Source organism: Paroedura picta, chromosome 5 (assembly GCF_049243985.1).
Source record: "Paroedura picta isolate Pp20150507F chromosome 5, Ppicta_v3.0, whole genome shotgun sequence".
In the NCBI taxonomy this organism is placed as follows: Eukaryota; Metazoa; Chordata; class Lepidosauria; order Squamata; family Gekkonidae; genus Paroedura; species Paroedura picta.
In genome coordinates, this window is record NC_135373.1 from 87,872,905 (window position 1) to 87,899,827 (window position 26,923).

At 42.4% G+C, this 26,923-nt stretch overlaps 1 protein-coding gene across 13 annotated transcripts in view; it reads right to left on the minus strand.

Moving 5' to 3' along the window:
- PPFIA2 (PPFI scaffold protein A2) overlaps positions 1 to 26,923 on the minus strand; it is a 230,818-nt gene that overhangs the window by 71,923 nt on the left and 131,972 nt on the right. For 11 of the 13 annotated variants that reach the window (XM_077338920.1, XM_077338919.1, XM_077338924.1 and 8 more), the window contains 3 exons: positions 17,788 to 17,952; positions 14,281 to 14,355; positions 2,643 to 2,759 (listed from right to left, as the gene is read on the minus strand). In XM_077338920.1, coding sequence (XP_077195035.1) covers positions 2,643 to 2,759; positions 14,281 to 14,355; positions 17,788 to 17,952 — 357 coding nt within the window. Of the gene's footprint in view, positions 1 to 83; positions 214 to 1,256; positions 1,361 to 2,642; positions 2,760 to 14,280; positions 14,356 to 17,787; positions 17,953 to 26,923 lie in introns of those variants that run through there. The other 2 variants (XM_077338929.1, XM_077338931.1) reach the window with 2 other exon arrangements.

Here is a 26,923-nt window from a genome sequence, read left to right on the forward strand (position 1 = left end):
GCCAATGGAGATTAAATATGGAAGAGATTTAGGGAAAAAATGAAATTGTTAGTGCTTTGTAAGACTGAGGAGGAAAAGCATACTTATATTTTCTCTTGGTGAATAGCATGAAAAGAAGCCAGCACCAGTAATGTCTGATGTTTTCTCTCTTCTCTCTGTAGATCAAAAGCACAGCAGCAATGCGGTCTTGTGTTTATGGAGACACTGTATCAGTAATCAATAGGAGGCAACATGGTGTTTGTTGCCCCTTATACCTCTACCATAAATGAATGAAATAATGAGAACATTTCAATAATACAAAGGTTTTTTTGAAAATTCAGCATACTGGATATGGACCGGATTATTTTCTCCAAAGAGTATAAAACACTAATATCATGTACATATGTAGCATGAATCTTATCTGATTAGACTATATTTTCTCATACATGGCAAAATTTGTTCTTCAGACCTAATTGTAATGTGTCATTTCACCAGTCAGTATGAATAAAACAGTCACACTTGAAACGACAAGTTGCAACCCTATGTATTTTGATTGAGTGGTAGCATTGAAAATAATGGAATCAATTCAAGTAATCATGCAACGGGATTGAGCTGTAAAATGTACACTTGATTATTAAGGGTTATATTCTGAAACTATTAAATGTATAAATACTGTACCCATGATACATATTTATGTTTGTGGGTCTTGATGCTATTCTGTCAGCCAATTTTTTGAAAAATATAGCCAACCCTAAAAATAGTACAACATCCATTCTCAACTAGACTATATCTCCTTTCTAAATTACTATGCAATAATAAAGTAATATAATTGTCTTTATATTTTTATTCCACTTAATTAAAATGTTCTGGAAAATTAATGAGAAAAAAACATAGGCTACCATAATGAAAACACTCAATTTTATCTCATCCAGCAAACACAGAGCAGTATGGCATTAGCTTTACATACTGAATGCTGCAAAGGTGACAGAAGTATTACAGAATGTAGATGCTAATGTTCCTTAGTTTAAGAACTAAACGCAGCATTTTCATTGGCCACCTTGCTTAAAAATGTACTACAGGAGCACACTGTCATATCCTATGTCCATTTGTTGCCCAGTATTCAAAATACAATATGACATATACTATCTTATTCCCAGACAGTCTTGTAAACTTTCTCAGTTATTACTGCTTTAGAAGCCTGAACTCCCGTATAACTACATTTTATTAGCAACCATCTTTCCTCTCCCAAAATTTCAGCTACACAAGGAATGCCTTACCTCTCTTTTGTCCTTGCAAGTCTTTTTCTCTGTCTTGTGTGCCAAAAAAGCAGATGTTCTGATCAAATTCCATGTACACATAGCTTTACAGTAAACTGTATCAATAATGACTCATTAAGAAAATCTGAAAATGAATACAATATCTATATTGCTTCTTAAACTAAACAATATTCTTCTGATCAGCTGCAGTTCGGGCTCAAATTGCATTAATTTTCTAATTTAGCGTGGGAATTTTACATGGCCAAAGATCATGTCTTAACTGATGTTTTATACATCAATCACAATGATTCCAATTAATAAATGGTAAAATTATAGAATCAATTCATTGAAGCAAATTTTCTCCAAGTTATAATCATACTCTGAAGGTCAGATAGCTCCCAATATATCCCTTGCATGAACTGCCTCCCTCTGTCTTCAACAAAATGATTTGCAGTATAAATAAAGCGCTAAGGGGTAAAGGGGAGGAGAGAGGGTGGGCTGAGTCTGTGATAAAAACTCGGAGGGCCCTCTGAGTGTCACTTGAGGGCCAAGATGCCAATGGGGAGCTGTGCGCATTGGCTGGTTGGCCCGTCCACGGCTGGGCTGGCTGGGGAGTTGCCCTGCCGAGGAAGCTGCCTTCCCCGTGGGTAAGTCCTCCGGCCAGCTTACCCTCACCCTCGGGAAAGGAGCAGGGACACGACTTTGAAGATGCGGAATCCCTGTTCCTTTCCCGCCCACGGTCCCTTCGCCCTCAGGAAAGGAGCAGGGACGCCACCTCAAAGACGTGGCGGCCCTGCTCCTTTCCCACCTGACACGCAACCAGCTTGTGGCTCTACTCCTTTCCCACCCACGCACTGCGGCCCGTGGCCACAGAGGCCACACCCGGCCTCCAACTGCGGGACCGCCACACCCTGGGAAGCCTTCACCCAGCGAAAGCTTCACCGGGGAGGGGGCCTAGCGCCCATTTTATTTTAAAATAAAATGGGCTTTTCCCCTAGTAGAATTCATAAAATCATAGAGTTGGAAGGGGACAGACAGACAATCTAGATCAACCTCCTGCTCAATGCAGGATCAACCTAATCTGTTAAACAAATTAGTATACTAATTTACATACTAATTTATTGCTCACCTATATGTATGGACTGGTAATTCCCATTCATTGTAGCTGAGGGTGTGTGCATACACATGAAGCCTTATACCTTGAATAAAACTTGGTTGGTTGTTAAAGTTGCCACTGGACACACACTTTTTTCTGCTGTTTCAGATCAACACGGCTATCCATTTAAATCTATCATACAGGATCTACTACTCATATTCAGTGAACTTATGTTTATTTGAAAATCCAGAATGCAAGCAATATGTGTTGATCAGAGCATTTTAATCAAAGGAAAAGCCGCTTTTTTATACCTTTTCATGAACCTTTTGTCCTGACTCCATTCCTTTGATATGTTCTGAGTCAGGGGGACTCTCTCCTGATGCCATTTTCCTTTGAATGTGTACATTTTGCTCACGCAAAGCTATAATCTAAAAGAGAACATAAAGTTAAGGTAAAAACAAACAGTAAATGGCCAAGCGTATATTGCATTATAGGCAGCAATGAAACTTAACAGTCAAATCCTATACGTGTGTACTCAGAAATTATATCTTCCATGGCTTTACATTTTACTAAATTGAATTATAGCCTTTTTCAAATGAGCATTTACATTATTGAGGAGCATTATATCAGAGTTTGTATGTTGCAAGTGTATAAATGGGCAGAGAGATATATATACAAAAGGCAACATCCCCATAGTTCACTTCAGTATGCCAAACTTACACATATAAAATCTCATTTGTGAAATAAGCAAGTCAAGAAAAAATATAGTAAACATTACTGGAAATATTATGAAACAGGTATACGTATTGAAAGCTGGAGCCATGTGGTGCCAATTTTGCAAATATTTTTTAACAAACTATTTCCTAAAATTCTTATCTGTAATATAATGCAACTCCTTGTCATATAATATACTTCCTTGTCAAAAGCTATAATAAAAAAGCTTATCAGTGCGATTCTATGGCCAATAGATCCCACTGATACAACATGCCAAGTATAAATTGGAATGGAAAATTAGAAGTCTTTTCGACTAGTAGTTAAACACTTTATTGGGATGAATGAGCAGTTCCAGTGAGTCAGGGCAAACTTCCTGCTGTGGGAGATACATGGCCCCTGCCGAGCCACCTCTCTCTGTCAATAGTTACAGTATTTGCTGGCGTATAAGACTACTTCCCCCCCTGAAAAACATGCCTCCAAGTGGGGGGGTCGTCCTATACGCCGGGTGCACTTCAGTTGGGATAGACATAGCTGCCCATAGTGGCCCATAGTACTGTATTTTGAGTGGAAATGTTGAGGGGTCGTCTTATACGCTGGCAAATACGGTAAGTGTTCAGTCATGTGAACTATGTGCTTTGCTGGCTTGCCCTGCTACAGTTAGCCAAGTACAGATAATTCAAGAGGGAATCTTTGAGTGTGATTATATGTTTTGCATGTCCTAGGTATTACCAAAAAGAGGTGGAAGGGGAAGATGTAGGCCACTGGCATTTTGGTCATAATGTGTACTTGAGACCTCCCAGTAAAGAAGCACTTTGTAGGTTACCTTTGCTCACATGGAAATACAACAATATTACTTGCAAAGGGTCTTAGGTCAACAAAGAGCATAACCTGAACTATGCTTAGTTACTGATTTCATTTTTTTTAATATGAAAACTCTTTTGACATTGTAGCTACAGAGAGGAAAGTGAAAAGCTGGTAAAGTCATAAAGCCACAGGGGGAGGGGGAGTCTGAACTGCCTCATTCATTTTAGGGAACTCTAAACACAAAACAATTTTGTTTTACATGAAATATCATACGGCAATCTTGTAAAAATGTGTGCCTGTAACAAAAAGATTCCCTGAAACCTGTTCCAAGCTCCTTTATAAAATAAATAATTGTAATGCATTTTGTTGCTGGAGTGGACACATGCCCTCTGGAACAGCTGTGTGATGAAAAGTGACAAGGTGGGAGGGTGGCCTTGTCAATTTTACTGCTGTCACTGTATTCATTCAGCACCCACTCTGATGTACTTATATGTCTTTTTAAACAGAAAAAAAACCCTGAACCTAATCTGGCAAACTGCTAATGACATTCCTATCTGTAGACAGACAAGATTGGAATAACCCTCCTAGTCAGTTGTAAGCCAACTAGGATCCATGACAAATAATTCTAAGAAAAAGTGTGTGCAGGACTGTAGAACAGTGAGTTTCAGATTTAAGTACATAGTTTCAGCACCAGGAGAGTTCAGAATACCTCCCACAATTTTTAAAACAATGGTTGAGACTCACAGACACCACACTTTGCTGAAATCAAGATACCCTTCTTTTAGGTCGGGCCCAGGGGAAAACTTACCATGTGCATGGTGATATATATGTTACCAGAGAAAATAATTTCACACACTAGAAGGAATGTGAACTAATTCCAAAATTGTTTTCTTCCCCCAGGTCTTGGGTTGAGTCCAGAACCAGAAAGATCAGAGGCCGCTCCTCAGGCTACGCTAGAACATCAGGTGAACTCCATACCCTGAGGTGGAGGATTATCTGAACAGGCTGGGTGGGGCATGAGAGAATATTGCTATCTGTCTTGTGTTTGGTGCTGTGTGGAGTTTTAACAGGGGTTTTATGTAACTGTTGTTACATGCCAGAAGTTGGTTCCAAGAGCGGTAGGATAAAAATCCAATAATGAATAAATTTTCTGCTTGGTCTCACTTTCAATGGCAGCCATTTTGTGGTGGCACTCACTACGTACATATAATGTCTACTGGTTCATTGCTGTCTACATGCTTGTTAACTTTCTCAAAAAACACCAAAAGATTGATGAGGCAGGACTTCCCTTTACAAAAACAATCCTGAAATTCCCTCAGCAGGCTTTGTCCTTCTAAATGCCTAACAATTCTATCTTCCATTACCATTTCTATTAATTTCCCTGGGGAAGAAGGTAGGCTGACTAGCCTGTAATTTCCTGCCTCCTCTCTGGATCCCTTTTCAAAAATTGGTGTAGCACTTGCTACTCTCCAGTCTTCTGGTACAGCAGCTGGATTTAGTGGTAGGTCACATAAATGGGATAGCAGATCATCAATCTCATATCTGAGTTCTTTAAGAACTTGCGTGAGCATACCATCAGAACCTGGAGATGTATTGATTTTTAATTTCCCCAATAGGTCTAGAACTTCATCAGTTTGTTTCTGTACTTCAGTTTTTATGTTACAAAGTGAGAAGGTAAACTGAGAAAACATGGGAACAGCAGAGGATACAGCTCTAAATTCCCACTGTATTCCTAGCATCCCAGCAGATGTTTCATAAATATGTTGAGAAGCCCTGAAAACAGCCAGAATGCTCGGCTGAGTAGACTGAGCTATGTATATCACTCCAGGCTCCCTATATATAGGACAGGGCAAAATGATCTAATAAATATATATAGCAAATAATCCAACAGAGCACAGGAAATATAAAATCCTTTCCGACTGCTAACCATAAAGAAGGAATACCATCCAATATAGCCATCCTATATCCTTCATGAACAGTGTTACATCTGCTCTAACAGTCAAATCTCAAAAAATATCAAGACCATTTCTGCACTGGGAACTTAACTGCCCCAGATCCCATATAGAAGCACAAATCCAGGGCAGACGAGAAGGTAGAGGTGGGGCAACCTACCCCAGCTCAAACTCTAACTGGCAGCCCTGTGTGGCAGCCTGGTCTGAGAGATTCTTTCCAAATGGACTGAAATATAAGTAAGCTCTCTGCAATATTTCAATATAAAACTAAAAAAATTAAAATAAACTGAATGTATTTAGCACTTTCAATTTACCCCCTAATAAATCTATCAGTATCTGCATTAACATGCTTACTTATGGGGACATAAATTAAGCAAAGTTCATTTAGTCAAAGCACATTTTAAATGTGAATGCTGATTACATAAAGCATACATGCAGCAATTATATTTGGCCTTTTATCAAGGGCTTATCCAGCAGTGTATCATGCAGTAAGAAAGTGACATCATGATTTTTTTCCTACTGGTTTTTCTTAATGTTCCTTTCATTTAAATTATATTTCAAACCATCTGTCAGTAAAGTATTAAATTATGGCAGTGTAATTAACTTGATTGAAATTTGCTTCCAATTAAATCACTTGCCTACCCCACACTGAAATGATTTAATTAAATTAACTTTATAGTAAAAATGTAAAGAGGTCAAGGCTGACTCTCATAGAAGGTTTTGCTAGATATGTATAACATTTTAAAAGACTTAAATATCTGAATTTTTGTGGCTTTATTTTACTTGAAGCAGTTGTAGCTGAGATTGTTTTTTAAAGGCTCAAAATAGGCATGAATTACACTAAACTAGCTTCAAAGCCTGTTTAAAATAAATGGCCCTATTCCAGCTTGGACAGCCGGACACGTTCTACCCCCAAGGCTGTTTCACAAATATATAGAGGAACCATAGGTTAGGATGTAACCGATAACAGCATAGAGGATGTATCCAATAAGAGCACCTGAGGCGTGACAAGGGAGCCTTTGCTGCCACAGGGTCTTATTGTTGTTGTTAGGTGCGAAGTCGTGTCCGACCCATCACGACCCCATGGACAATGATCCTCCAGGCCTTCCTGTCCTCTACCATTCCCCGGAGTCCATTTATGTTTGTACCTACTGCTTCAGTGACTCCATCCAGCTACCTCATTCTCTGTCGTCCCCTTCTTCTTTTGACCTCAATCGCTCCCAGCATCGCTCCAGGGAGTCCTTCCGTCTCATGAGGTGGCCAAAGTATTTGAGTTTCATCTTCAGGATCTGGCCTTCTAAGGAGCAGTCAGGGCTGATCTCCTCTAGGACTGACCGGTTTGTTTGCCTTGCAGTCCAAGGGACTTGCAAGAGTCTTCTCCAGCACCAGAGTTCAAAAGCCTCAATTCTATGATGCTCGGCCTTCCTTATGGTCCAATTTTCACAGCCATACATTGCAACTGGGAATACCATAGCCTTGACTAAACGCACTTTTGTTGGCAAGGTGATGTCTCTGCTTTTTAGGATGCTGTCTAGATTTGCCATAGCTTTCCTCCCCAGGAGCAAGCGTCTTTTAATTTCTTTGCTGCAGTCCCCATCTGCAGTGATCTTGGAGCCCAGGAAAATAAAATCTGTCACTATCTCCATTTTTCCCCCATCTATTTGCCAGGAATTGAGAGGGCCGGATGCCATGATCTTTGTTTTCTTGATGTTGAGTTTCACTTTTGCACTCTCCTCCTTCACCTGCATCAACAGGCTCTTTAGTTCCTCTTCACTTTCTGCCATTAGAGTGGTATCATCTGCATATCTGAGGTTGTTGATATTTCTCCCTGCAATCTTGATCCCAATTTGTGACTCCTCTAATTCTGCCTTTCTCATGATGTGCTCCGCATACAAGTTAAATAGGCAAGGCCTTGGGTCTAGGAGCGCCTTGGGTCTAGGAACGCCAAAAAGGAAACTGCTGGGGGAGTGGGGACTACAAGTCCCAGCTGCCCCAGTGGCAGTAACAGAGTGGCGCGGGAAGGGGAAGGCATGGGCAATGCTCCTCTACAGGGAGCAAGTTAGCCTACCCTGCCTCTTCTCCCCTGTGGCACCAAAGTGAAAGCCCACCCACCCTCCCTCAATATTGTTGGTTTAACTGAGTGTTGCAGATGTTGTATGTTCATGGAGAAGTTAATAAAATGGCAAGTTTGCCTTGATTTATTGTCACAGCTGGCGGTTTGTTAGCTGGAAGCAGAAGTTTTCAAGGGGAGCCATGCTTGCGCGCTGGCATCCCTAATAAATGGGGGCCCCCTGTAAGGGGCTGTGTGGATGCGGAGCCCACTGGGGAGCTTGCATTTCCGGGTGGCAGGTGAAACCCAGCAGAGGCATAAGACGCCCGGCGGGTTCGCATACAGCTGTCACCTCCCACAAGGGGCAGGTCAGATATCCTGGAAGGCAGGCATGTGTGCCTGCATGACCAGTAGAGGAAAACCTGCAGAGTTAAATGGGCTGCCTTGTGGTCGGCTGACCACAAGAGGGCAATTCCGCTTCCAGGCTATGCCCCTCTCAAATAAAGAAAATACGGCTGTGGCCATTTCATGCCAAAAAAGAGTTGGTTGTTGAGTCCTTATTAAGTGCGACTATTTAGACCCCTGCCAAGCAAGAGCATAGAGCTTTGTTTTTTCCATCAAGTAATAGCTGACTAATGGTGACTGTAGGGGTTTCAAGGCAAGTGGCTTTCAGGGATGGTTTGCCATTGCTTGAGTGTAGCACTCTGATATGCTTTGGTGGTCTCCCATCCAAAAGCTGACCAAGTCAACCTTGCTTAGCTTCTGTAATCTTGTGAGATCAGGCTTACCTGGGCTTACCCCGGTCATAGCAATATAGATATAGGGGCATATTTTCCCTACAAGTAAGAACAGAGACAAGTGTCCCTGAAAATATGATTCTGTATGTATTATCCTTATTTTATAATCAAATCCTACTATTAAATCTATTCCTAAGCTGTAAAGAAGCTAGAACACATACACAGAAAACTATATTTTAAATTTAAAATAAGAGACTGTTTGCTACTTGTTCAATTCCTAGTGTGATTTCATGTATTTCTAATTTGAGTAGTCATGACATACATAGCTTTAAAGCAGGGAGACTGATGATGCACTCAGTGTAGCGTCACATTTTTAGATCTTTTTTTCTATTGGAATTCTGTTGTTTTAAATAAATTCTATTTTTGTTTGAATAGCTGGGATATTTTATATTTAAAGATGAATAATTTTCTCACTCATGCTCTCTAGTTGAAAAGCAATGTGCCAAATCATGACTCATGCCCAAGACAGCAGAGTTATGTTTAAATTGCTGCAAAGCCACACTGGATAGAAATCAATGTGAGCTATGTTTGCATGGGTCCTCACGTGTACTGGCTGTCAAGTAAATCTGATCTAAACTCAGACATATTTAGACTGTGACTGGATCATCTTTCTGAGAAAGGTCTACTAAAGGAGGCATTAGAATGTGCCAATACCACTGTGTTGAATTTATGCATTTATTTGTGACTTCCTCCTGTTCTAAGCTTTTATAAACAAGCTTTTAACAGTCTCCTCCAATGTCTTCATAATTGCAATGTAAATTTAATTCAGCGTTAATGAGAACTTACAGTTAGATACATGCTGTTCAGTGTCTTAGGAAGCTACAGCTAGGGACACTATAGACTTTTTAGAATTTGGATCCGGGAAACAAAATTGTTGTGATGAACTATCTGGATATTTAAGAAATATGAATGGGTTAGATGCTGAAGTTGAACTGAAAACACCTATATCTCCTATTTCCATCTACAGGAAACATCTAGAGCAGCGGTCAGCAACCTTCCAGCTGCTGTGACCCGCTGCTTCTAAGTAAGGGGAGAGGGCGGCCCAGGGCCCCGCACATGCGCGGCAGCCCCAACGCAAACCCGCAGTGTGGACTTGCCACACGTACGCTTTTGCATCTGGCGGGGGCGCAAACTCGCACACGCTGCAGCGGTATGTATGCACACATGTGCGTTTGCGCCAGCATCATGCTGGCGCCCGCAGCTCCCTCTCCCCACCCCTTTAGGCCGCGAGCAAATTGGCTGCCAAAGCGGCCGATTAGCTTGCGGCCCGGCAAACTTCTCTCCCCCCCCCTCCCGAAGCAAGAAGCTTGCCAGGCTGCGAGCTAATTGGCCACTTCGGCAGCCAATTTACTCATGGCCTCGCTGCAGGGGGGGGGATTAGGGAGCCGCGGCCTGGCACCAAGGCCTTTGTGGCCCGGCGCTGGGCCGTGGCCCGGGGGTTGGGGACCACTGATCTAGAGGACCATCTTAGACACATTCAGTCAAAATATACTATACCAGATGATCTCCTAATTTACAATGAAGTGGCCAGGAACCGAGGGACTGGATATTCTAAATGGATGCTCTAAGACAGTGGTCCCCAACTCCCGGTCCAGAGACCGGTATCGGTTCATAGATCAGTTGGTACCGGGCCGCCGTTCCTCCTCGTCCTCCTTCCCGGCTGCTGCCTTGGAGGCTGCCGTGCCACTCTGCCACCAGCTCACCTTTGGTACTCTCCAGCGGCTGCCATGGGTGAGGCTTCCCCTTGGCATGGCACTGCGCAACTGCTCCTGGCAGTGCTCCCAGCGGGCGGTGGGAAGTCAGGAGCACCAGTGGGAAAGCAAGTGGAGCAGGGGCTCAGGCGGTGGCAACGTTCCTCGGCAAAAGACAACCCACCCCCCTGGGCCTCAGTAAAATTGTCAAGCATTGACCGGTCCCCGGTGATAAAAAGGTTGGGGACCACTGCTCTAATAGATAGGGAGCAATATTGTATCATCTAAAGTAGCTCCCCTTCTTAAATATTAAAAAACCCAGTCACAACAGATCCCCATATTTAATGAACTTGATGCACCTGAGGTTGAAGATGGCTTTCATCACCCTGAGATTACATACAATGTCCACTGCTTTATGCATGTGTATGCTGCAGTGTCTGCCATATGAGCAATGTTTACTTAGCTGTGGCAAAGGGGAAATAAAGGATATGACCCATTATGTATTGAACTGTAACTTCTATATGGAAACTAGAACCAAATTTCTTAGTAGAGTACCCTTGATGGCCCCTGGCATTCCAGATAATGAGACTGTGATTCTTTTATTGTTTGATAATGATCCATAAATTTCTCAGAGACCAATTACGCATGGGGCAGGTATTGCAGGGTGGTGATAGCAGGGCAGCAGTTCTCTCTTTATTATGCTTCATTCTGCTAAAAAATTCTAAATAAGTAATGAAATACCCTCACTGATACTGGCTTCCAAGGTTTGTCCAGCCTACGAACCACCACATCTCCCTCTTCACAGCCATCCAAATAACTGAGAATAAATTATTTCACAGGACAGTTGCCAGCTGTGGCTGAGGAAAATCCTGGAGATTTGTGGGTGGAGCTTGGGGAGAAATATCAACAGGGTGGCTATTCTATACTCCACCTCTGAAAACAACCATTTCTCCAATGAAGCTGATCTCTGTAAGTCTGGAGATTGACTGTAATTCTGGTCTTTTAGAGGAAATAGCACAGATTTGAGAAAATACCAGGTTCAGAATGACAAGGGGGTTGGACAAAAAGGTGGTCTTCTGTAGGTGTAACAATGTTTACATTAGTAAAACAGTAGAAGATCAAAGTCATACATTCAGGCAAATTAGATTATCAGACAAAGAACAATCAATAACTGTACTGGTAAAAATTTATCTAAGTAGAACCATAACGTATACATAGAATGGATCACAAACAACTTACTATCTTGTCCCTCCCTCGGGAGTCCTCATTACTATATGTGTTTTTGATTTTTAAAGGAAGTGATGGATTTTAAAGCAGAGGCTGAAAGTATGTGTGGATAGCTTTAAATAACCTTGTTCATGTAGGATTTTGATTCAGCAAGAAATGTAACATGCATGTACATCCTTGCTAAAATTGAAATATCTATCCATTGTGCAAGGCAATGCATAATAGGCATGTGTATTAGTGGAGACAGCTTAACATATAGATGAAAAGCTACAGAAGATGAACAGGAAAAGGCTGTCTATTACACAATAAAACGCCTAAGATATTCTGCTGTCTTACTGAAATGTTTTTTTTTAATTTCCTCAGAATCATGCAACATTTTGACTATCAGGTGGCGACTACCAAGGAAGACGCTACTCCTGCTGGCAGTGAAAATGGCCGCAGCCTTTATTGTTACCTCCCCTCAACAGAGGGTTGGCACCCATGACCAGATAAGGGAACATGAATACCACCAGCTGACCAGCTGCGCAAAATGCTTGCCTCTGTGGCGCTCGGGGCCTCCGCTTCACTCCTAGCCGGGAGGGCAGGTCACGCTGTGTCACAGGGGATACACGCAGGGAAGCAGCTATTAGGGGACCAACGACCGTCCATTTCCATTGGTCTCCCCAGATGCCTGGCCACAGGCCCCCTGCTTCCCAGCCAGGTAGGCTGTGCCTTTCAAGTGGCCGGTCTCAGTAAGGAGACCCCCTTTAGTCAGGAGTCCCGTATGTAGACGGGACTCCCTACCAACAGGTTCCTTACCGGTCGAAAACCGTGGCTGTGACAAATTACAACAACATAACAGAATAAATGCCTGAAACTAGGGTGGGAGGTAGGGTTGCTGTCCAGCTGGCTCCGGCACGGAGAGGCCAGGAAGCCTTGCGCTCTGCCTTAAATAGGCCCGCGCTTGCCCCTCCACGTGACAGGGGCCATGAGGTCCAGCAGGAACCCGCCGCTTCCTTTGCACCGCATCGTCATCAAAGGAGTGGCCACGGTAAGTCGCATCCTTTTATTCTCCTTAGTGCATTTGTCTTGAACTCTCATGATGCTCAGGCATCATAGTCACACTGCCTGTATACAGAAGCCTCTGTTGCTTTAGGTACTGGGTGGGACACAAGTCTTTTATATCATTTCTTCTGCTGAGAGAATTTTAGGGATTAGCTGGAGTGGGTGGGGGGATCTTAAACTGACCTGGAAACGTGTGAGTGCCATGAAGCCTTTAGGCCTGAAGTAACTGGCCAAATAATGGAAGTCAGAAGTTAATCTTTAATTCTCTGGAGAAAAATGGTTAAGTTTAGATATGTAACAGATGCCTAGAAAAGTAATCTGGTATTATGTGATTCACTGGATAAAAGGGACGTGTAATTATTCTCTGTATTCTAATGAGGAGCCATAAAACTCACCTGCAGTGATTTTCAAAAAGTACTTAGGGCTGCAGTTTAAAAAAAAAACAAGAACTCAAATGCATGTTGAGAAATACACTAGTAAAGATTTTTTTCACCATTTACTAGTTGTATTGGTGATGCTTTTGTTAATAGAAGTGGGATAGGAAAAAGCTGGCAACATGTAATCTGCAATTACCACTCAGAAAGATGAAATGAAAATCTTGCATTAAGAACTACACTGAGGTAGTTATTGGGGATCAAGGGTTCATGAAGAGAAAATTTTTAGCTACACACAAAACAGAGATAAAATAGCTTTGCAAAACAGACTTCAAAGCAGGGTACTGTTTTAACATATATTTCAAATAATCACATGACTACAGGTGTGAGAAAAGCTAAAAATAGTAAAGTTGGCAAGTAGCAGTAAGAACGTTTCTCCCCCTGAAGCTGCACTCCTGCTTCATTACTTTCTGTTCTGCTTGTATAGCTGACTTTTTCTTCTTAATAAGAACTTAGAAACCCCACTGAACCAACGGCAGCAATATCTTCTGATTGCAGACTTAATATGTACATGTCGTTGGGTACATATCAACTGTCTGAACAGGATAGGTAGACACAAAGACAGACAGGCAGATAAAAAGAGTTTGAAAATTAAAGTTATAAACCACTGTCCAGGTTCAGTCACTCAATAGAACAGCGTCACAGTTCACATGGTAGAAGAACAAGTTCATTTCCTTGTCATCCAGGCAGATACTATCCAATGGGAAATGAACACTCCATAGAAGTGACCAGATGCCCTGCATGCATGATTCCCCCACCTAAGAAGTCCAGATAATACAAAACTGAGGAATAAAAGGAACAACAACCACAAAAGAATTCACTCTCTTTTATTTTATCTGTTTGCCAGAAGAACAGAGGCAAGATCTACTGTATATTTAAGAGTACTGCCATAGTGAATATGTAAATCTGGAGATTAAAAACAACCTAGCTTCTTTAATATCATGATTTTTCTCATTTTTCAATTAAACTTAGTGTCCTCTGCCCCACATCCGCATCTGAAAGGGTCATGGCTGCTAACAAATAAAGGAAAAAACTCCCCTTGCCATCCTGTGGTATTAGTTATAAGGCTTGTCTAAAAGACAGTTCTGAATTAAATGTTATTAATCTAAGTCACAGGTCCTTGTTCAGTCAATGTCTTCATTCCAATGCTCTCTAAAAAAAATGTAATGAGAAATGTCCAAATGCTCTGTTGAAAAGAACTGTACTACATAAGAAAAAAAAAGTTCTCTAAATTACCTCCTGATTAGCAGCAGCTAGCTCCTCTTCAAGTGCAGAGACTCTTTCTAAGGAAACTCTCAGTCGTTCTCTTACCTAGAAGAAAAAAAAGATTATGTGGTAACAATTTTTACTAGAATGTGCTATCTGATCTCATCCAAACTGGCTTGGATCTCCTGGGAAATTTCTGCTAATGGAACCAATGTGTATTCATTGCTACAGGCAGCTTGCTACCAAAAAAAAAAAAAAAAAGCCCTGTTCCAGGGAGAAGGGAAAGGGAGGCGGGCATGAAAAGTACCGCTTTAAAATGAAGGATGTAGCTGCCAGTTTGATGCTAGAATGCTGTATGCTGATGACGTCATGCAAAACGTAAAAAAAAAAAGAAAAGCGTCCACAAGAGGTAACCCTTTCACTACATTTTCTGGGTGCGGAATAGGCCTCAGTTCCCTAGATAATCTTGCAGTTGAGACCCAACATTTGCTAGTTCAACATTTTGTTTCAACCAGCTTGTAGCCCAGATATTACCTGTCAGCCAAACTCCAGTTTTCCAGGACCTGCTTGCCACTGATGGAAATCTCTAGCCTCCAGCTTAAGTTCCTGCCTTGACTCTTGGATCCCATCCTGCTTGTTTCTTGCCTATCTAATATACTGCTGATAACTTGCCAGAACAGGATAGATACTAATGACAGTAAAATACATTTTCACCAGCTGGTGTTCACAGCCTGAACTGGTTAAGCGTAATAGCAATAACTTTATTCTAATTGTTAATTGTTGTAGGCATTTGGATTTGAAATTGTAGGGGTTTTATGAGTCATAGTTTTATATTTTATTCTGTAAGCCACCTCAAAATGACTTTGTCAAGTGACATAAATTAAATTATGAATAAACTAGATTCAAAGCTTGTTCCTAAGAATGGGCCCTGAAAGGGTCCTCTCCCCTGGCCCCCGATCAGGCAGCTTAAGCTGGCTTTGGGACGCAGCTCGCAGCCGGATTAAGTGGGGCGGGCGGGGGCTGGCCAGCTCATTAGCAGGCCCAGGACAGAGCTCCTTAGCAGGCCAGGAGGCCCTCGTTAGCAGGCCCAGCCTAGCAAGCCAAGAGGTCCTTGTTAGAAGGCCCAGCCTAGCAGGCTGGGAGCTCCTCATTAGCAGGCCCTCCACCACAACCCTTTGCCCAGGGCCCTCTCCCCTTACCTGCTGCTGGCTCCAGGCACTGAGGCACATCTGAGAGCAAAGAGGCTAGAGTCCAGGGATAGAGGACGGGAGCTGCAGAGGCAGGGCCAATCAGGGTGCAGTCAGTTTTGCTGGCTGCACCCTGAATGGTCCTATTCCAACTTGGACAGCAGGACATGTTCCACCCCCCAAGTTGGTCTTTAGTTGGTTTCAGATATCACAATAAGCTCCCTTTCCTCTTCCTGCTTCCCCCATCTCCTGCTATGCAGAATTCTATTAAAAGCTTCTTAGTTGGGAGGTCTAGAAACAAATGTGACATCTGAGTTCTGGCATCCAAACAAATTGGAATCTGTTTCCTTGACAAAACTGGGCTTCTAAACTGAGATTTAGGATTCTGGTCTCTGGGGAAGAAGCAAATTCAATCTATCCAAACACCTGCAACTGAAAATTATGGCAAATTTTAGTTTGATTGAAGGCTTCCTAAACAGGGTAGCTGAATTACTTCCCTGAACATTCATTTCTTGGCCAGTAATCCGCATTTGATTTTATTCAAGGGTTCAGGTAAATGAGCCTCAGCTCTTGAGCAATATACAAAGGGAATTTGTGATTTTTTTTTCAAAAATGAACTTTTCAAGTTATCAGTTATAAGAAAACAACACACTACCGCTTTTCTAATGTTTTTTTCTTTTAGAAAATCAGTGTCCAATAATGAAAAATGAATTAGAATATAAACCATACTTATCTCTAAACACTATGGCTAGTAAGGTTGCACTAAACTTTTAAATTATAGCTGGCCCGGAACGTACTTTTATAGTATTCACCTCAATAGGATACCACTTATCTCTTTCTAAGCCCTGTTAAATGTTAAATTTCATCATCTTTAAACAGCCCGTGGCGCCATGGGCGCCACGGACTAAATAATTAGTTAAGCCCCCTTGAGGTGGGCTTTGTCCGTGATGAGGAAGGGTCCGGGTTGGACCCTTCCTCACGACAGACAATCGGAGGGACCAATCAGCAGGCGCGAAGCGCCTGCCGATTGGTCCCTCCGATTCCCAGCCTGAGCAACTGCGAGCCGCGCGCAGCGCGGCTCGCAGTTGCTCCCGGCCTGACGCGGTGAGAGGCGCTTTGCGCCTCTCGCCGCGTCAGGCCGCCGCCCGAGGGAACCCCCGGCAGTCGCGCGAAGCGCAGCTGCCGGGGGTTCCCTCCCTGGCGGTCTGACGCGGCGAGAGGCGCTTTGCGCCTCTCGCCACGTCAGACCGCCGCCTGAGGGATCCTGCTGCCTAAAAAAGCCTGCTGCCGCCGCCGCCACCGACAACGCCGCCGACCAGCCCGCCGCCGGTGAGTCCTAGCGGGCTTGCTTACTAGTTTCATATAAAAGGCTAGGAGATGATTTTCACATCACTTTGAACTTGCAAATAAAAGTGTTATGAGGATTCAAACACAATAAATACTAATGCTAATTTTTCATAACACTCTGGGAGTCTATTCATTTAGTCTATAACTAATATCTCCATTAGAGTTTTCTGGAAAAAAAGTAATGTAGTTCATTTCAAATTAACTCTGAACAATTGGCTCTTGTTTGCAGCATTTCTAAGGTAGCTGTGCATTAGACATTCTATATGTGGAAACAGGAATTAGGATCTTATGTCTATATCTCTAGCTGGATGGAGAACCATATATATAGAATGGGTTCCCTCTCTGATCCAAATAAAATCTGTTGATTTGATTGATCACTGAGGGTAAGGACAAGGTAGTCAAAGTTGGACCAATATCATATCACCAGGAAGCATTTTCTATGTGGATTCATCCTTTGCAAAGGATGCTACAGCTGTGTTACTGGCCTGAATATAATGGGATTTACCCATGAAGAACTGTTTCCTCTACATTGCCTTAGCATGGGGACCATGAAAGAGGGGAACTGGAAGTTAAGGGGAAAAAAACTGGATGAATTCCATTTGAGTGACTCCTACAACTGCTCAAACTAAGCACTGCAGGGGCAACTTGGCTCAGACCTGCCCAGTGGTGGCAATCATTGAATGATCCGAGGCAGATGACCCCTTGGCAAGGGCTTGGCTAGTTTCTCTCTAGCAGCTCTTTAGGAATTTGCCCTGCAAGATAAATGGTTAGTCTACCCCTGGGAGTATGAAGCTTCTGCTTACTACAACTGATCAAATGACAGGAATGAGGTTTCAGTGCTTGAGCTCTAGTGTCTCCTTAGTCACACTTAAAGAATTGAAATGACATTTTGGAAAGATGGCTAGCACATGTGCCAAAATGACAAGGGTTCTACATTGTCCATGTTTCTAAATCATAGTAATGCAGACAGAAAAAAATATTGAATCTTGTTTCCACACTGTACCTTTTCATCCAAAGCTTTATGGTGCTCAAACAACGATTTCAATGCTTTCAGAACTTCAACTTCACTGGAAACTCCTGAGGGGGACTGTGCTTGGCGTTTCACTACCGTCATTCTCAATGACCTTTCATGTCTTGAAACAAGGCACTCCAAATGTTCCAGTAACAGCTATTGGGTTCAATATAAAAAGAAAATCAGACAATTTGCACCTAAAGTTCATTAGGACTGTAATTCTGAACTAGAGAGTATGAAACAATAATGACAGTGGCAGCCATTACTAAATATCAAAGGAAAACAACTCCATTGTATTATTGCAGGGAATACAAAGGGAACACACACACATAATTAGTACCTATTGAAGTCTCATGCATTCTTTCCAAGAGAGAAAACTGTTCCACTCACCTTTGCTGTATCCTGGCTAAAATAATTTATGAGTTAGAATACTGTTAAATGAAATGCCAATTAAATCTGTCAGATTAAACAAACCAACCATACGGTGCATGATAAAATGAACACTGAGATCAGTTACCTAACATATTGAGAACCTGTATTAGATTTAACAGGAATTCAAAATTCAAAATAAGGTTCAATAATATTTTGAGCTACTGTATTTCATCAAACCGTATATGGCAGAATTGATCGCACAGACAACTACATGTCTGCTTTGTCTGCCTTTTTATGCTATCTTGGAGATAAATAGTAGATTTCCTTAGGCTTATATATCTCAACAGTTTGCAGCTCTATTTGTGCAAGATTGGGCATGACCAAGTAAATCATTATTTTTATTCAAATAAATATGAAGTGCTCTGACACTATTCTTCCTCCCATTCCCTAAAGGCAGCTTCAGGGCTAAGGAATTGGCAAGGATTGGTGTCCTATAATTATGATAAAATAAACAAAACAGCTCTCAAAAAGGTTGCCTCATTTAAGAGTATGTTTTTAATGAAACCAAGAAATATACTCACCATGTACAGGCAACTAACTTATTCTAGTCTAGTAAATGCAATATATATTACCTATTAAAATCACTTACATGCTGAGTTTCAAATGTAGTACCCTTGCTTGCATATACTGCGATAAATGTTTCTAAGTTATTCTGAGAAATACATAACTATTTAAAATGAACAAATTAACTCATCTTTGTTGATGGAAAACCAGGTTGGTCTTATTGCAAGGAAAGACTTCTTCCAGTTACACCTGGCTTGCAAGTAGATCCCTTATTTAAAAGAAGAGGAGCAGAAGAGCTGTTCTTTTTTATATTCCAGTTTTCACCACCCAAAGGAGTCCCAAAGCAGCTTACAACTTCTTCTCCCACAACAGACATCCTGTGAGATAGGCAGGGCTGAGAAAGCTCTAAGAGAACTGCTCTGCAAGAACAACTCTAATTATGCTGCTTTAACTGGCCACACCCAGTGGCAGGAGGTGCCTGGGCTGCAAAGCCTAGCCAGAATCCACACCAAAGCAAAGTCAAAGTCCAGTCCAAGTCATTAGGAATCAAAGCAAGCAGAGTTAAGGGCAAGGCAAAGAGTAGTCAAGGGAAAGCCAAGGTCAGAGTCCAGATAAGATATATTCAACAAAGCCAGTCCAATTACCAGGTGCATAGTCAAATGTCGTTTGCCAGGAGTCAGGGAAGCCGATAATAGTCACAGGCATTCAGGAGTTCACAGGGACAAGGAATCCAACCCAGACAGGAGGGTCTCTCCCATGCCAAAGAGCTGCTGCTGTCTCTCCTAAAAGCAGCCCAGCTAATTGGCTGCACCTGGGGGAGGACTCACTCATCCTCCCCAGGAGCTATCCCAGCTGGGCCCCATCTACTTTGACAGCTTCAGTCTCTGGCTCCTTTCAGCAAACACCACCCTTCTGCCTTGTCTACATCGCTCAGGCGAGCTGTCAGGGCTGGAATGCTTCTGCGGCTGCACCAAGGATGCCTCTTGGAAAGAGCCTGGCTGACTTGTGCTGCTTTTCCCTGTTGCGCATTCATAGGCCCCTCTCTCTTCTGCCAGAGCTGGCTCAGCTGCAGGCCCTGGTTGCTGTGGCAACTGCTGGGAGACTGGAGGTGGCAGCGGGGGCATGACACCAATACTGATTATGTATGGGGCAGAAAGGTGGTGACAGGGCAGTGGGACTATTCCATGCATATGCACAATGTCACCATCCTGGCCCCCTCCTGGCCATGACCCAAATAAGGGCCTTGGATGGCCAATGGCAAGGGGATGTGGATTCTCCCACATTCCCTGTCTTGCCATGGAGGCCAGCAGAGGCCCAGCTGGCCTTTGAGGCCTGGGTCCTCCCCCACACATATGTTTTCCCTGCAGGGACACACAATGCCCCATTTGGCTTTGTGGTGTTGTAGAGCTGAATGGGGCATTTATACACCCCCACAATGGTGGGATCCCTGTATACCCTGCTTCCCTGACACTGTCATGAGGTCATGACCTTTCTTGCCCCAGAGTTTGCATGCACATGCAGAACTCTGGGGTGGACTGTAAGCACCAGGGAATTTCTTCCCATGTGCATATAGAGTACGCAGTGGGCATGCTATCCTGTTGCTAGGAATTGGTGGTGGCCTGGTACGGCTGCTGTCATGCATAATTGGTCTTAGTGTAACTAGTTCAAGGTCATCCAGCTAGCTATATGTGGAGGAGTGGGGAATGAAACCCACCATTTTTGGCAATGCTGGTGGGGGGTGAGAGGTCTTCTGCCTGAGCTGGAGATTTGGATTCCCTGCCTTAATCTCTAGACTGGACTACTGTAATGTGCACTGTGTGGGGCTGCCTTGGAAGCTTCACATGGTACAAAAGCTGATGGTGAAATTCTTATCTGAGGTCAGCTTCCTGGAACATATAACTCCACTCCTGCATCAATTGTGGTAGCGACATATTCACTTCCAGATCCAAACCAAAATGCTGGTTATCCATTTTAAAGTTCTTCATGGCCTTCTAGTTATCATAATCCATCAATACTCTGCTAGTTATGGTTAAATTTTGGAACAAAATATATGTAGAACTTAAGAAAATGCTGGGTGTTAACTTCAAAAAGAAACCAGAACTATTTCTATTAGGTATAACGAGAGATGAAATACCTAAAGAATTGAATATATTGTTATTGTATGCCATAACAGCAGCCAGAATGGTGGTAGCAAAAGTTTGGAAAACAAAGGAGACCCCATCGCTGGAGGATTGGAAAACGAAATTATTGGATTTTTCAAAAATGGCTAGACTCACAGCATTGTTTAAGGACACAGACTTAGAAAAGTATAAAAATCAATGGAGACCATTTTGGAATTATATGGGGGAAACATATATAAATTTGGAGTGGGAATTCTCAGTTGAGATTTAAATAGGAGGTTCAGAATTTGTTTATTTGCATCTGTCTCAGTGTACAAAAATTATACAATATGTTGTATAAAGTGTTACTGGAAGTTTAACCATGTTATATTGGAAGACTACAAGATTTATGTTATTATGGAAAGGTATTATTAATAAAACTACTAATAAAAAAAAAATACTCTGCTAGTTAGCAAACAGCATCTCCAGTATACTCCCATATACTTCTCTTAATGGTGCTCGCTTTTAGAACTGTCTATGTGTTAACAATTAGGTCATGGGCTTCTTCCAGATCTTTTAATTAAAGCTAATGAGTTTTGAAAAATCATGATAAATGATTGTCTGATGTGTGTGTGTTTGTGTATCTGAATCCAACAGGAATGGTATATGTAGACTGAATAGTACCTGTCAGAAAGAAAATCCCAAACTGGCACATTAAGACAAATTAAGGAGTTGTATGAGCCTCTTGTGGCGCAGAGTGGTAAGGCAGCCGCCTGAAAGCTTTGCCCATGAGGTTGGGAGTTCAATCCCAGCAGCCGGCTCAAGGTTGACTCAGCCTTTCATCCTTCCGAGGTCGGTAAAATGAGTACCCAGCTTGCTGCTGGGGGGTAAACGGTCATGACTGGGGAAGGCACTGGCAAACCACCCCGTACTGAGTCTGCCATGAAAACGCTAGAGGGCGTCACCCCAAGGGTCAGACATGACTCGGTGCTTGCACAGGGGAAACCTTTACCTTTACCTTTTTAAGGAGTTTAGGGATATATAACTGTGTATATCTTGATTGATAAGAATTAATGCTGGGGATTATATTTAACACTAGCATTGCTTTTAAATGCTATAGTACATGTTATTCTATATTCAACTTTCTGTTCAGTTGGCAGTTTCTATGAATATTAAATCTGAAATGTGAAAATATGCCTAAAGAAGAATAATTATTTTGCTCTTCTTAAAAGGTGGGATGGGGAAAGGGGGAGATATGGGATTGTCCTGGATGTAAAACAGCCACTTCCCCATAGTATTACAGAATGGAACCTCAAAGTACATTATCTGGTATTACAGCACAAAATCTTATCCAGTTCTGAAAGTTGATCTGGAGGTCAGAACAGTATTCCGTATGAATATGCTGTATTCAATAATAAATGTCTTGAAATAGGACACTGAAGTCTTCTAAATGTGTACTGAACTAAGACGCATGACACATATTTTCTTATATTTAACCTCAGGAGGTGGCTTTTGTACTGCAATGTTCACAGGGTTTATCACTAATTTGACACCATCTATTATAAAGCTCCTATTTGATGTTACACACACATGGCAGTCCCCCAAAGCCTCTCTAACCCTGTGTGCTGGTTTAAACTCAAAAAGCAATCCCACATCAGCATCACCCATGCCTGATAACAGCAGGCAGTGATGTGGAAATAGTGCATATACTTGTGTTAGCACATAGCATACAAAACTTCTCTCCCCAACCCCCAGCAGCTGCAATGGTGGTGAGCCCTGCACAGCTCCCAGCTGCCAGACCTGCTGAGGGTTCTTCGCACTAATAGTAGCACTAATTCTTCGCACTAATAGGCCATGAATCTGCTGTGAGTGAAGAAGGCATTTAAAGGCACCACAATACCTTTAAACAGCGGTCCCCAACCTTCTTGTAGTCGGGGACCGCCTCCGAGGGTGGGAGAGAGCCGGCGGCCCGGCCACAGCAGCTGCACGTAAACGCGCACGCGCAGTTGCTGTACATGCGTGTTTTCGCCACTAGGTGGCGCTAACGCGCATGCACAGAACAGCCGCATGTGCACATTTTCGCCAGCAGGGGGCGCAAACACACATGCATGGCAGCTCTGCGTGTGCGCGTTTGCGTCGCTGGCGTGGCAGCAGCCGCGCCTCCCTCTTCCCCCCTCTCGCTGTGGGGGGGGAGGCAGGCACGGCCGCTGGCGGCCCGATACCATGGCCTTAACGGCCCGGTACCGGGCCGCAGACCGGGGGAAGACCCCTGCCTTTAAATACCTTTTCCCATCCATTGGTATCAAAACTATGAGAGATGTTTTAGCCATATAATCCTGTTTAACATCTTTTACATGCGTCTGTTAACTTCCATACCTGTTTTATTGCAGTGTCTTTGATCCTTTAGTTAGTCTCATCCAGACTGAGATCTTAGGGGTGAAGGCCTTCTTCCTGACCCCTCTGACTATTGCCTTGAAAACTATATTGGGCAGGGGTAGTCAAACTGCGGCCCTCCAGATGTCCATGGACTACAATTCCCAGGAGCCCCTGCCAGCATTTGCTGGCAGGGGCTCCTGGGAATTGTAGTCCATGGACATCTGAAGGGCCGCAGTTTGACTACCCCTGATATTGGGCCTTGAAGTTTGAGATGATCTCTTTGGTAAATGAAGGCCATTTGCACCTAAAGCTGTTTGGTGCTGGGAGGGGCTATGGAGCTGGTTTGATAAGGGGGTGCTTATCCCCAGTCCCCAGTCTTAGCAAGAACCCCATGATGATTTGATCTATGTCCCAATAAACTACTTCCTTTTCCTAAATGAAGTCTGATTATTGGGAACACCCATGGATTCTCACAATTGGAAACAATGGATGATGGGGGCATCTTCTTTGGGGGCCCATAGAACATTTAAATCTTGGAGATTTGAGGATAGGCACCAGCAGCAATGCTCAAATAAAATCAGCCCTCCCCCAGCCTTAGATTGATTCTTCATTATAACCTATAGGAACCATTATAGAACACCCCTTCCCCCAATTCCAGGTTTCTGAATATATACTGAATTTGAATAGCATACTGGTATCAGCATTCTGGAATATCAAGAAATGCCAATATTTTGGGGGTTCAATATACCCAAGCTGCATTTTTAGCACACTTCAAGAAAAAGCAGTTTAGTCTCTATGTGTCCTCTATCTGCAGATTTACCTATCCTCAGGTAGGGGGCACAGTGGGAAACAGTATGTAGATACTTTAATAAAACAAAACATAAGGATATATTTGAAAGATACAAAAATATAAATTCCTGTATTAGCCCATATATGTTATAGAGTGAATATTATTGTGCGCACTTTCAAATTCAAACAGAATGCTCTTACAAAAAATACATTAGTCTTTCTGTCACCACAGTATAACCAAGCAATATACATGCAGGTGAATGTGCATTGTTCTAGTTTGGCTTACACAAACTAGGTCTTGCTCAAACAGAATTTCTAAGGTGAGATTTTTAGTAAGAGAATTAGAATGAACATAAGAGAGAAAAGGGGGAATTTCCCCTCCCCCATAGTTCTAAATTACTCAGGTTTAGGAATAAATAAGGAGTATGCTCTTCACTAGCTCAGGATCTGAGCCAACAATGTAGGATGGATATTTCTACTAGAGCTATGCCAAATATTCATGGATAAATATTCTTGTTTGATTAAAAGTAAGTCACAGAGAATATAAATGGTTTGAGAGAGAAACTCCGTTTCTAAACTGTTTATCCAGAATTCAGTTTCCTGTTAGACAATTACTTTGACATCATTTTTGGTATCTTATTTATGTCAATTTTTGTATTACTCCTCTTTGATCAAGAGGTCGAAGAGCTTTATATCAATGTACAACTGCGTCACTTAAAGTAAGTTCAAAGTAGAATAGTAAATATTCAATATCATGTAAAATAATACAAAAATACATAAAACCAATCTAATATCTACAACTGTGGGAATACTTCAAATGGCATAAATTATTACAATTTCCACAGGCCAACTATGTCTTTCAATAGAGAGATAATATGAGCCAAAAACATCAGGAATAATTTTGCCTTACAGAGTTCCCAAAAGTCATCAGGATCATTGTCCATGGGGTCGCAATGGGTTAGACACGACTTCGCACATAACAACAATAGTTTAATCACTTTTGCGTAGCTTATTATTTTAGATGTCAGGATTTCTAGCATATCACCCAGCTAAGTCACTGCTTCCTATAGTCCTGCAATGCAAAAGTCTTCCATATAAATCACAGATGGTCTTCTCGAATCATTGAATGAATCAACTGGCAGCCTTGAGATGTGTAGAGATTATGCCAGTGTTAAAATTATTGTATCTGAAACAGTTAACGTATGTAGCAATGTTAAATAAATAATGTTTTATCCTACTATGATCAAAGCTGACAAGCATTAAGGATCATGCTGTTACTCTCAAAAATAGTGACATATTTTGTATATGTTGAAATAGCAAGGGGCTGTCCTCTTTGCTTAGTAGAATTTAATAGACAGTGACAGGAGATTGGCTCTTTCTATATAACCTTTTCCCCACTCCTCCCAAATACTTCTAGTTAGTTTTACTACCACCATAAGTAACAAATAAAGCCCTCAGGTTTTCTCCACCAATGAGATTTACCTCTTGGAGGAGCCTTGTCCATTGTTTGTTTCTGGGAGACTAAACCCATCAAGATTCCAGTGTATCAGTGCTAACTTGCTTCTCCATAATGGGCTAACTATGCATTTATGTTAATTACTTAGTAAATTAAAAAATGAGAGATTACAAAAACTTAGCCACCTTAAATAATGTATTCTTCTATTGGAATTTTAAAAATAATGCTTCCAGTTTGAAGTACGGCTTCATGTGGATGCCTCTCAAAATATCAGTGCATGGTTTTGGTTCCATATGGGGCCACATAATATGGTGCTCATTTATGCTGCTGCCTGGGGCTCCTAGAAATATCTGAAAGTGATATGAAGGCTACCCAAAAGATGTACAGAAGTCAAATTCTATATGTTACTGGAAAGCTATTGAACAGCAGCTTCTACAAGGAAGCTATAAATTGTAGACTGGCTCATACCAATAATCATTTATCCCACAGGCTAGAGATTCCTTAACATCCACACTGATGAAGGCATTCACAGTATTTTATTACTCTGATTGTTCCTCCAGAGCTTGCCTGCATTGGAGGAGATAGATACATTGTGGAATACAAATCTAGTTCCTTGCATTGCATTGCAGTGGCTTACTCCACCAGGAACCTGGGCATGATTCTTGATGCCTCCCTCCCTATGCAAGGACAGGTCACAAGAGTAGCATGGCTGGATTTCTACCATCTATGCCAAGCCAAACTATTAGCACCCTACTTGGCTCCGGAACGCCTAGCCATGGTGATCCATGTGATAGTTACCACTAGACTGGACTTCAACTCGCTCTACACAGGCCTACCCTTAACCTTGATCCGGAAACTACAGTTGGTCCAGAACGCAGCAGCCAGGGTCCTCACAGGAACACCATGGATGTCCCACATCCAGTCTGATCTCCAACAACTGTACTGGTTGCCAGTCAAATTTTGGATCAGGCTTAAGGTTTTGGTAATCACCTTTAAGGCCATACATGGTCTGGGCCCAGTGTACCTGAGGCACTGCCTCTCTGCGTATACCCCCCCCAAAAGCTCTATGCTCTGCCACTTACAACTGGCTAGTGATCCCTGGCCTAAAGAAGCATGTATTACTTCAACCAGGGCCAGAGCTTTCTCTGTTCTGGCCCCCACCTGGTGGAATTAGCTCCCTGAAGAGGTCAGGGCCCTGCTGGAGCTAGCATAGTTCTTCAGGGCCTGCAAAATGGAGCTCTTTCACCAGACATTTGGTTGAGGTCAACTGTTCCAACAACATCCACTGGGCCCCCTAAACCTCTCCCCAGAAACTGAACTGACCAACTTTTGGGATTCTTAGTTAATAGGTTAATTTTTACTGCCAGTTTTTGGAAAGTTTTGAAGCCACTGTTATACTGTTGCCCTATCCAATGTTGCTGAACCGTATTGTACCCACTCCTATGTTCCATGTTCTATGTATTCTATATTC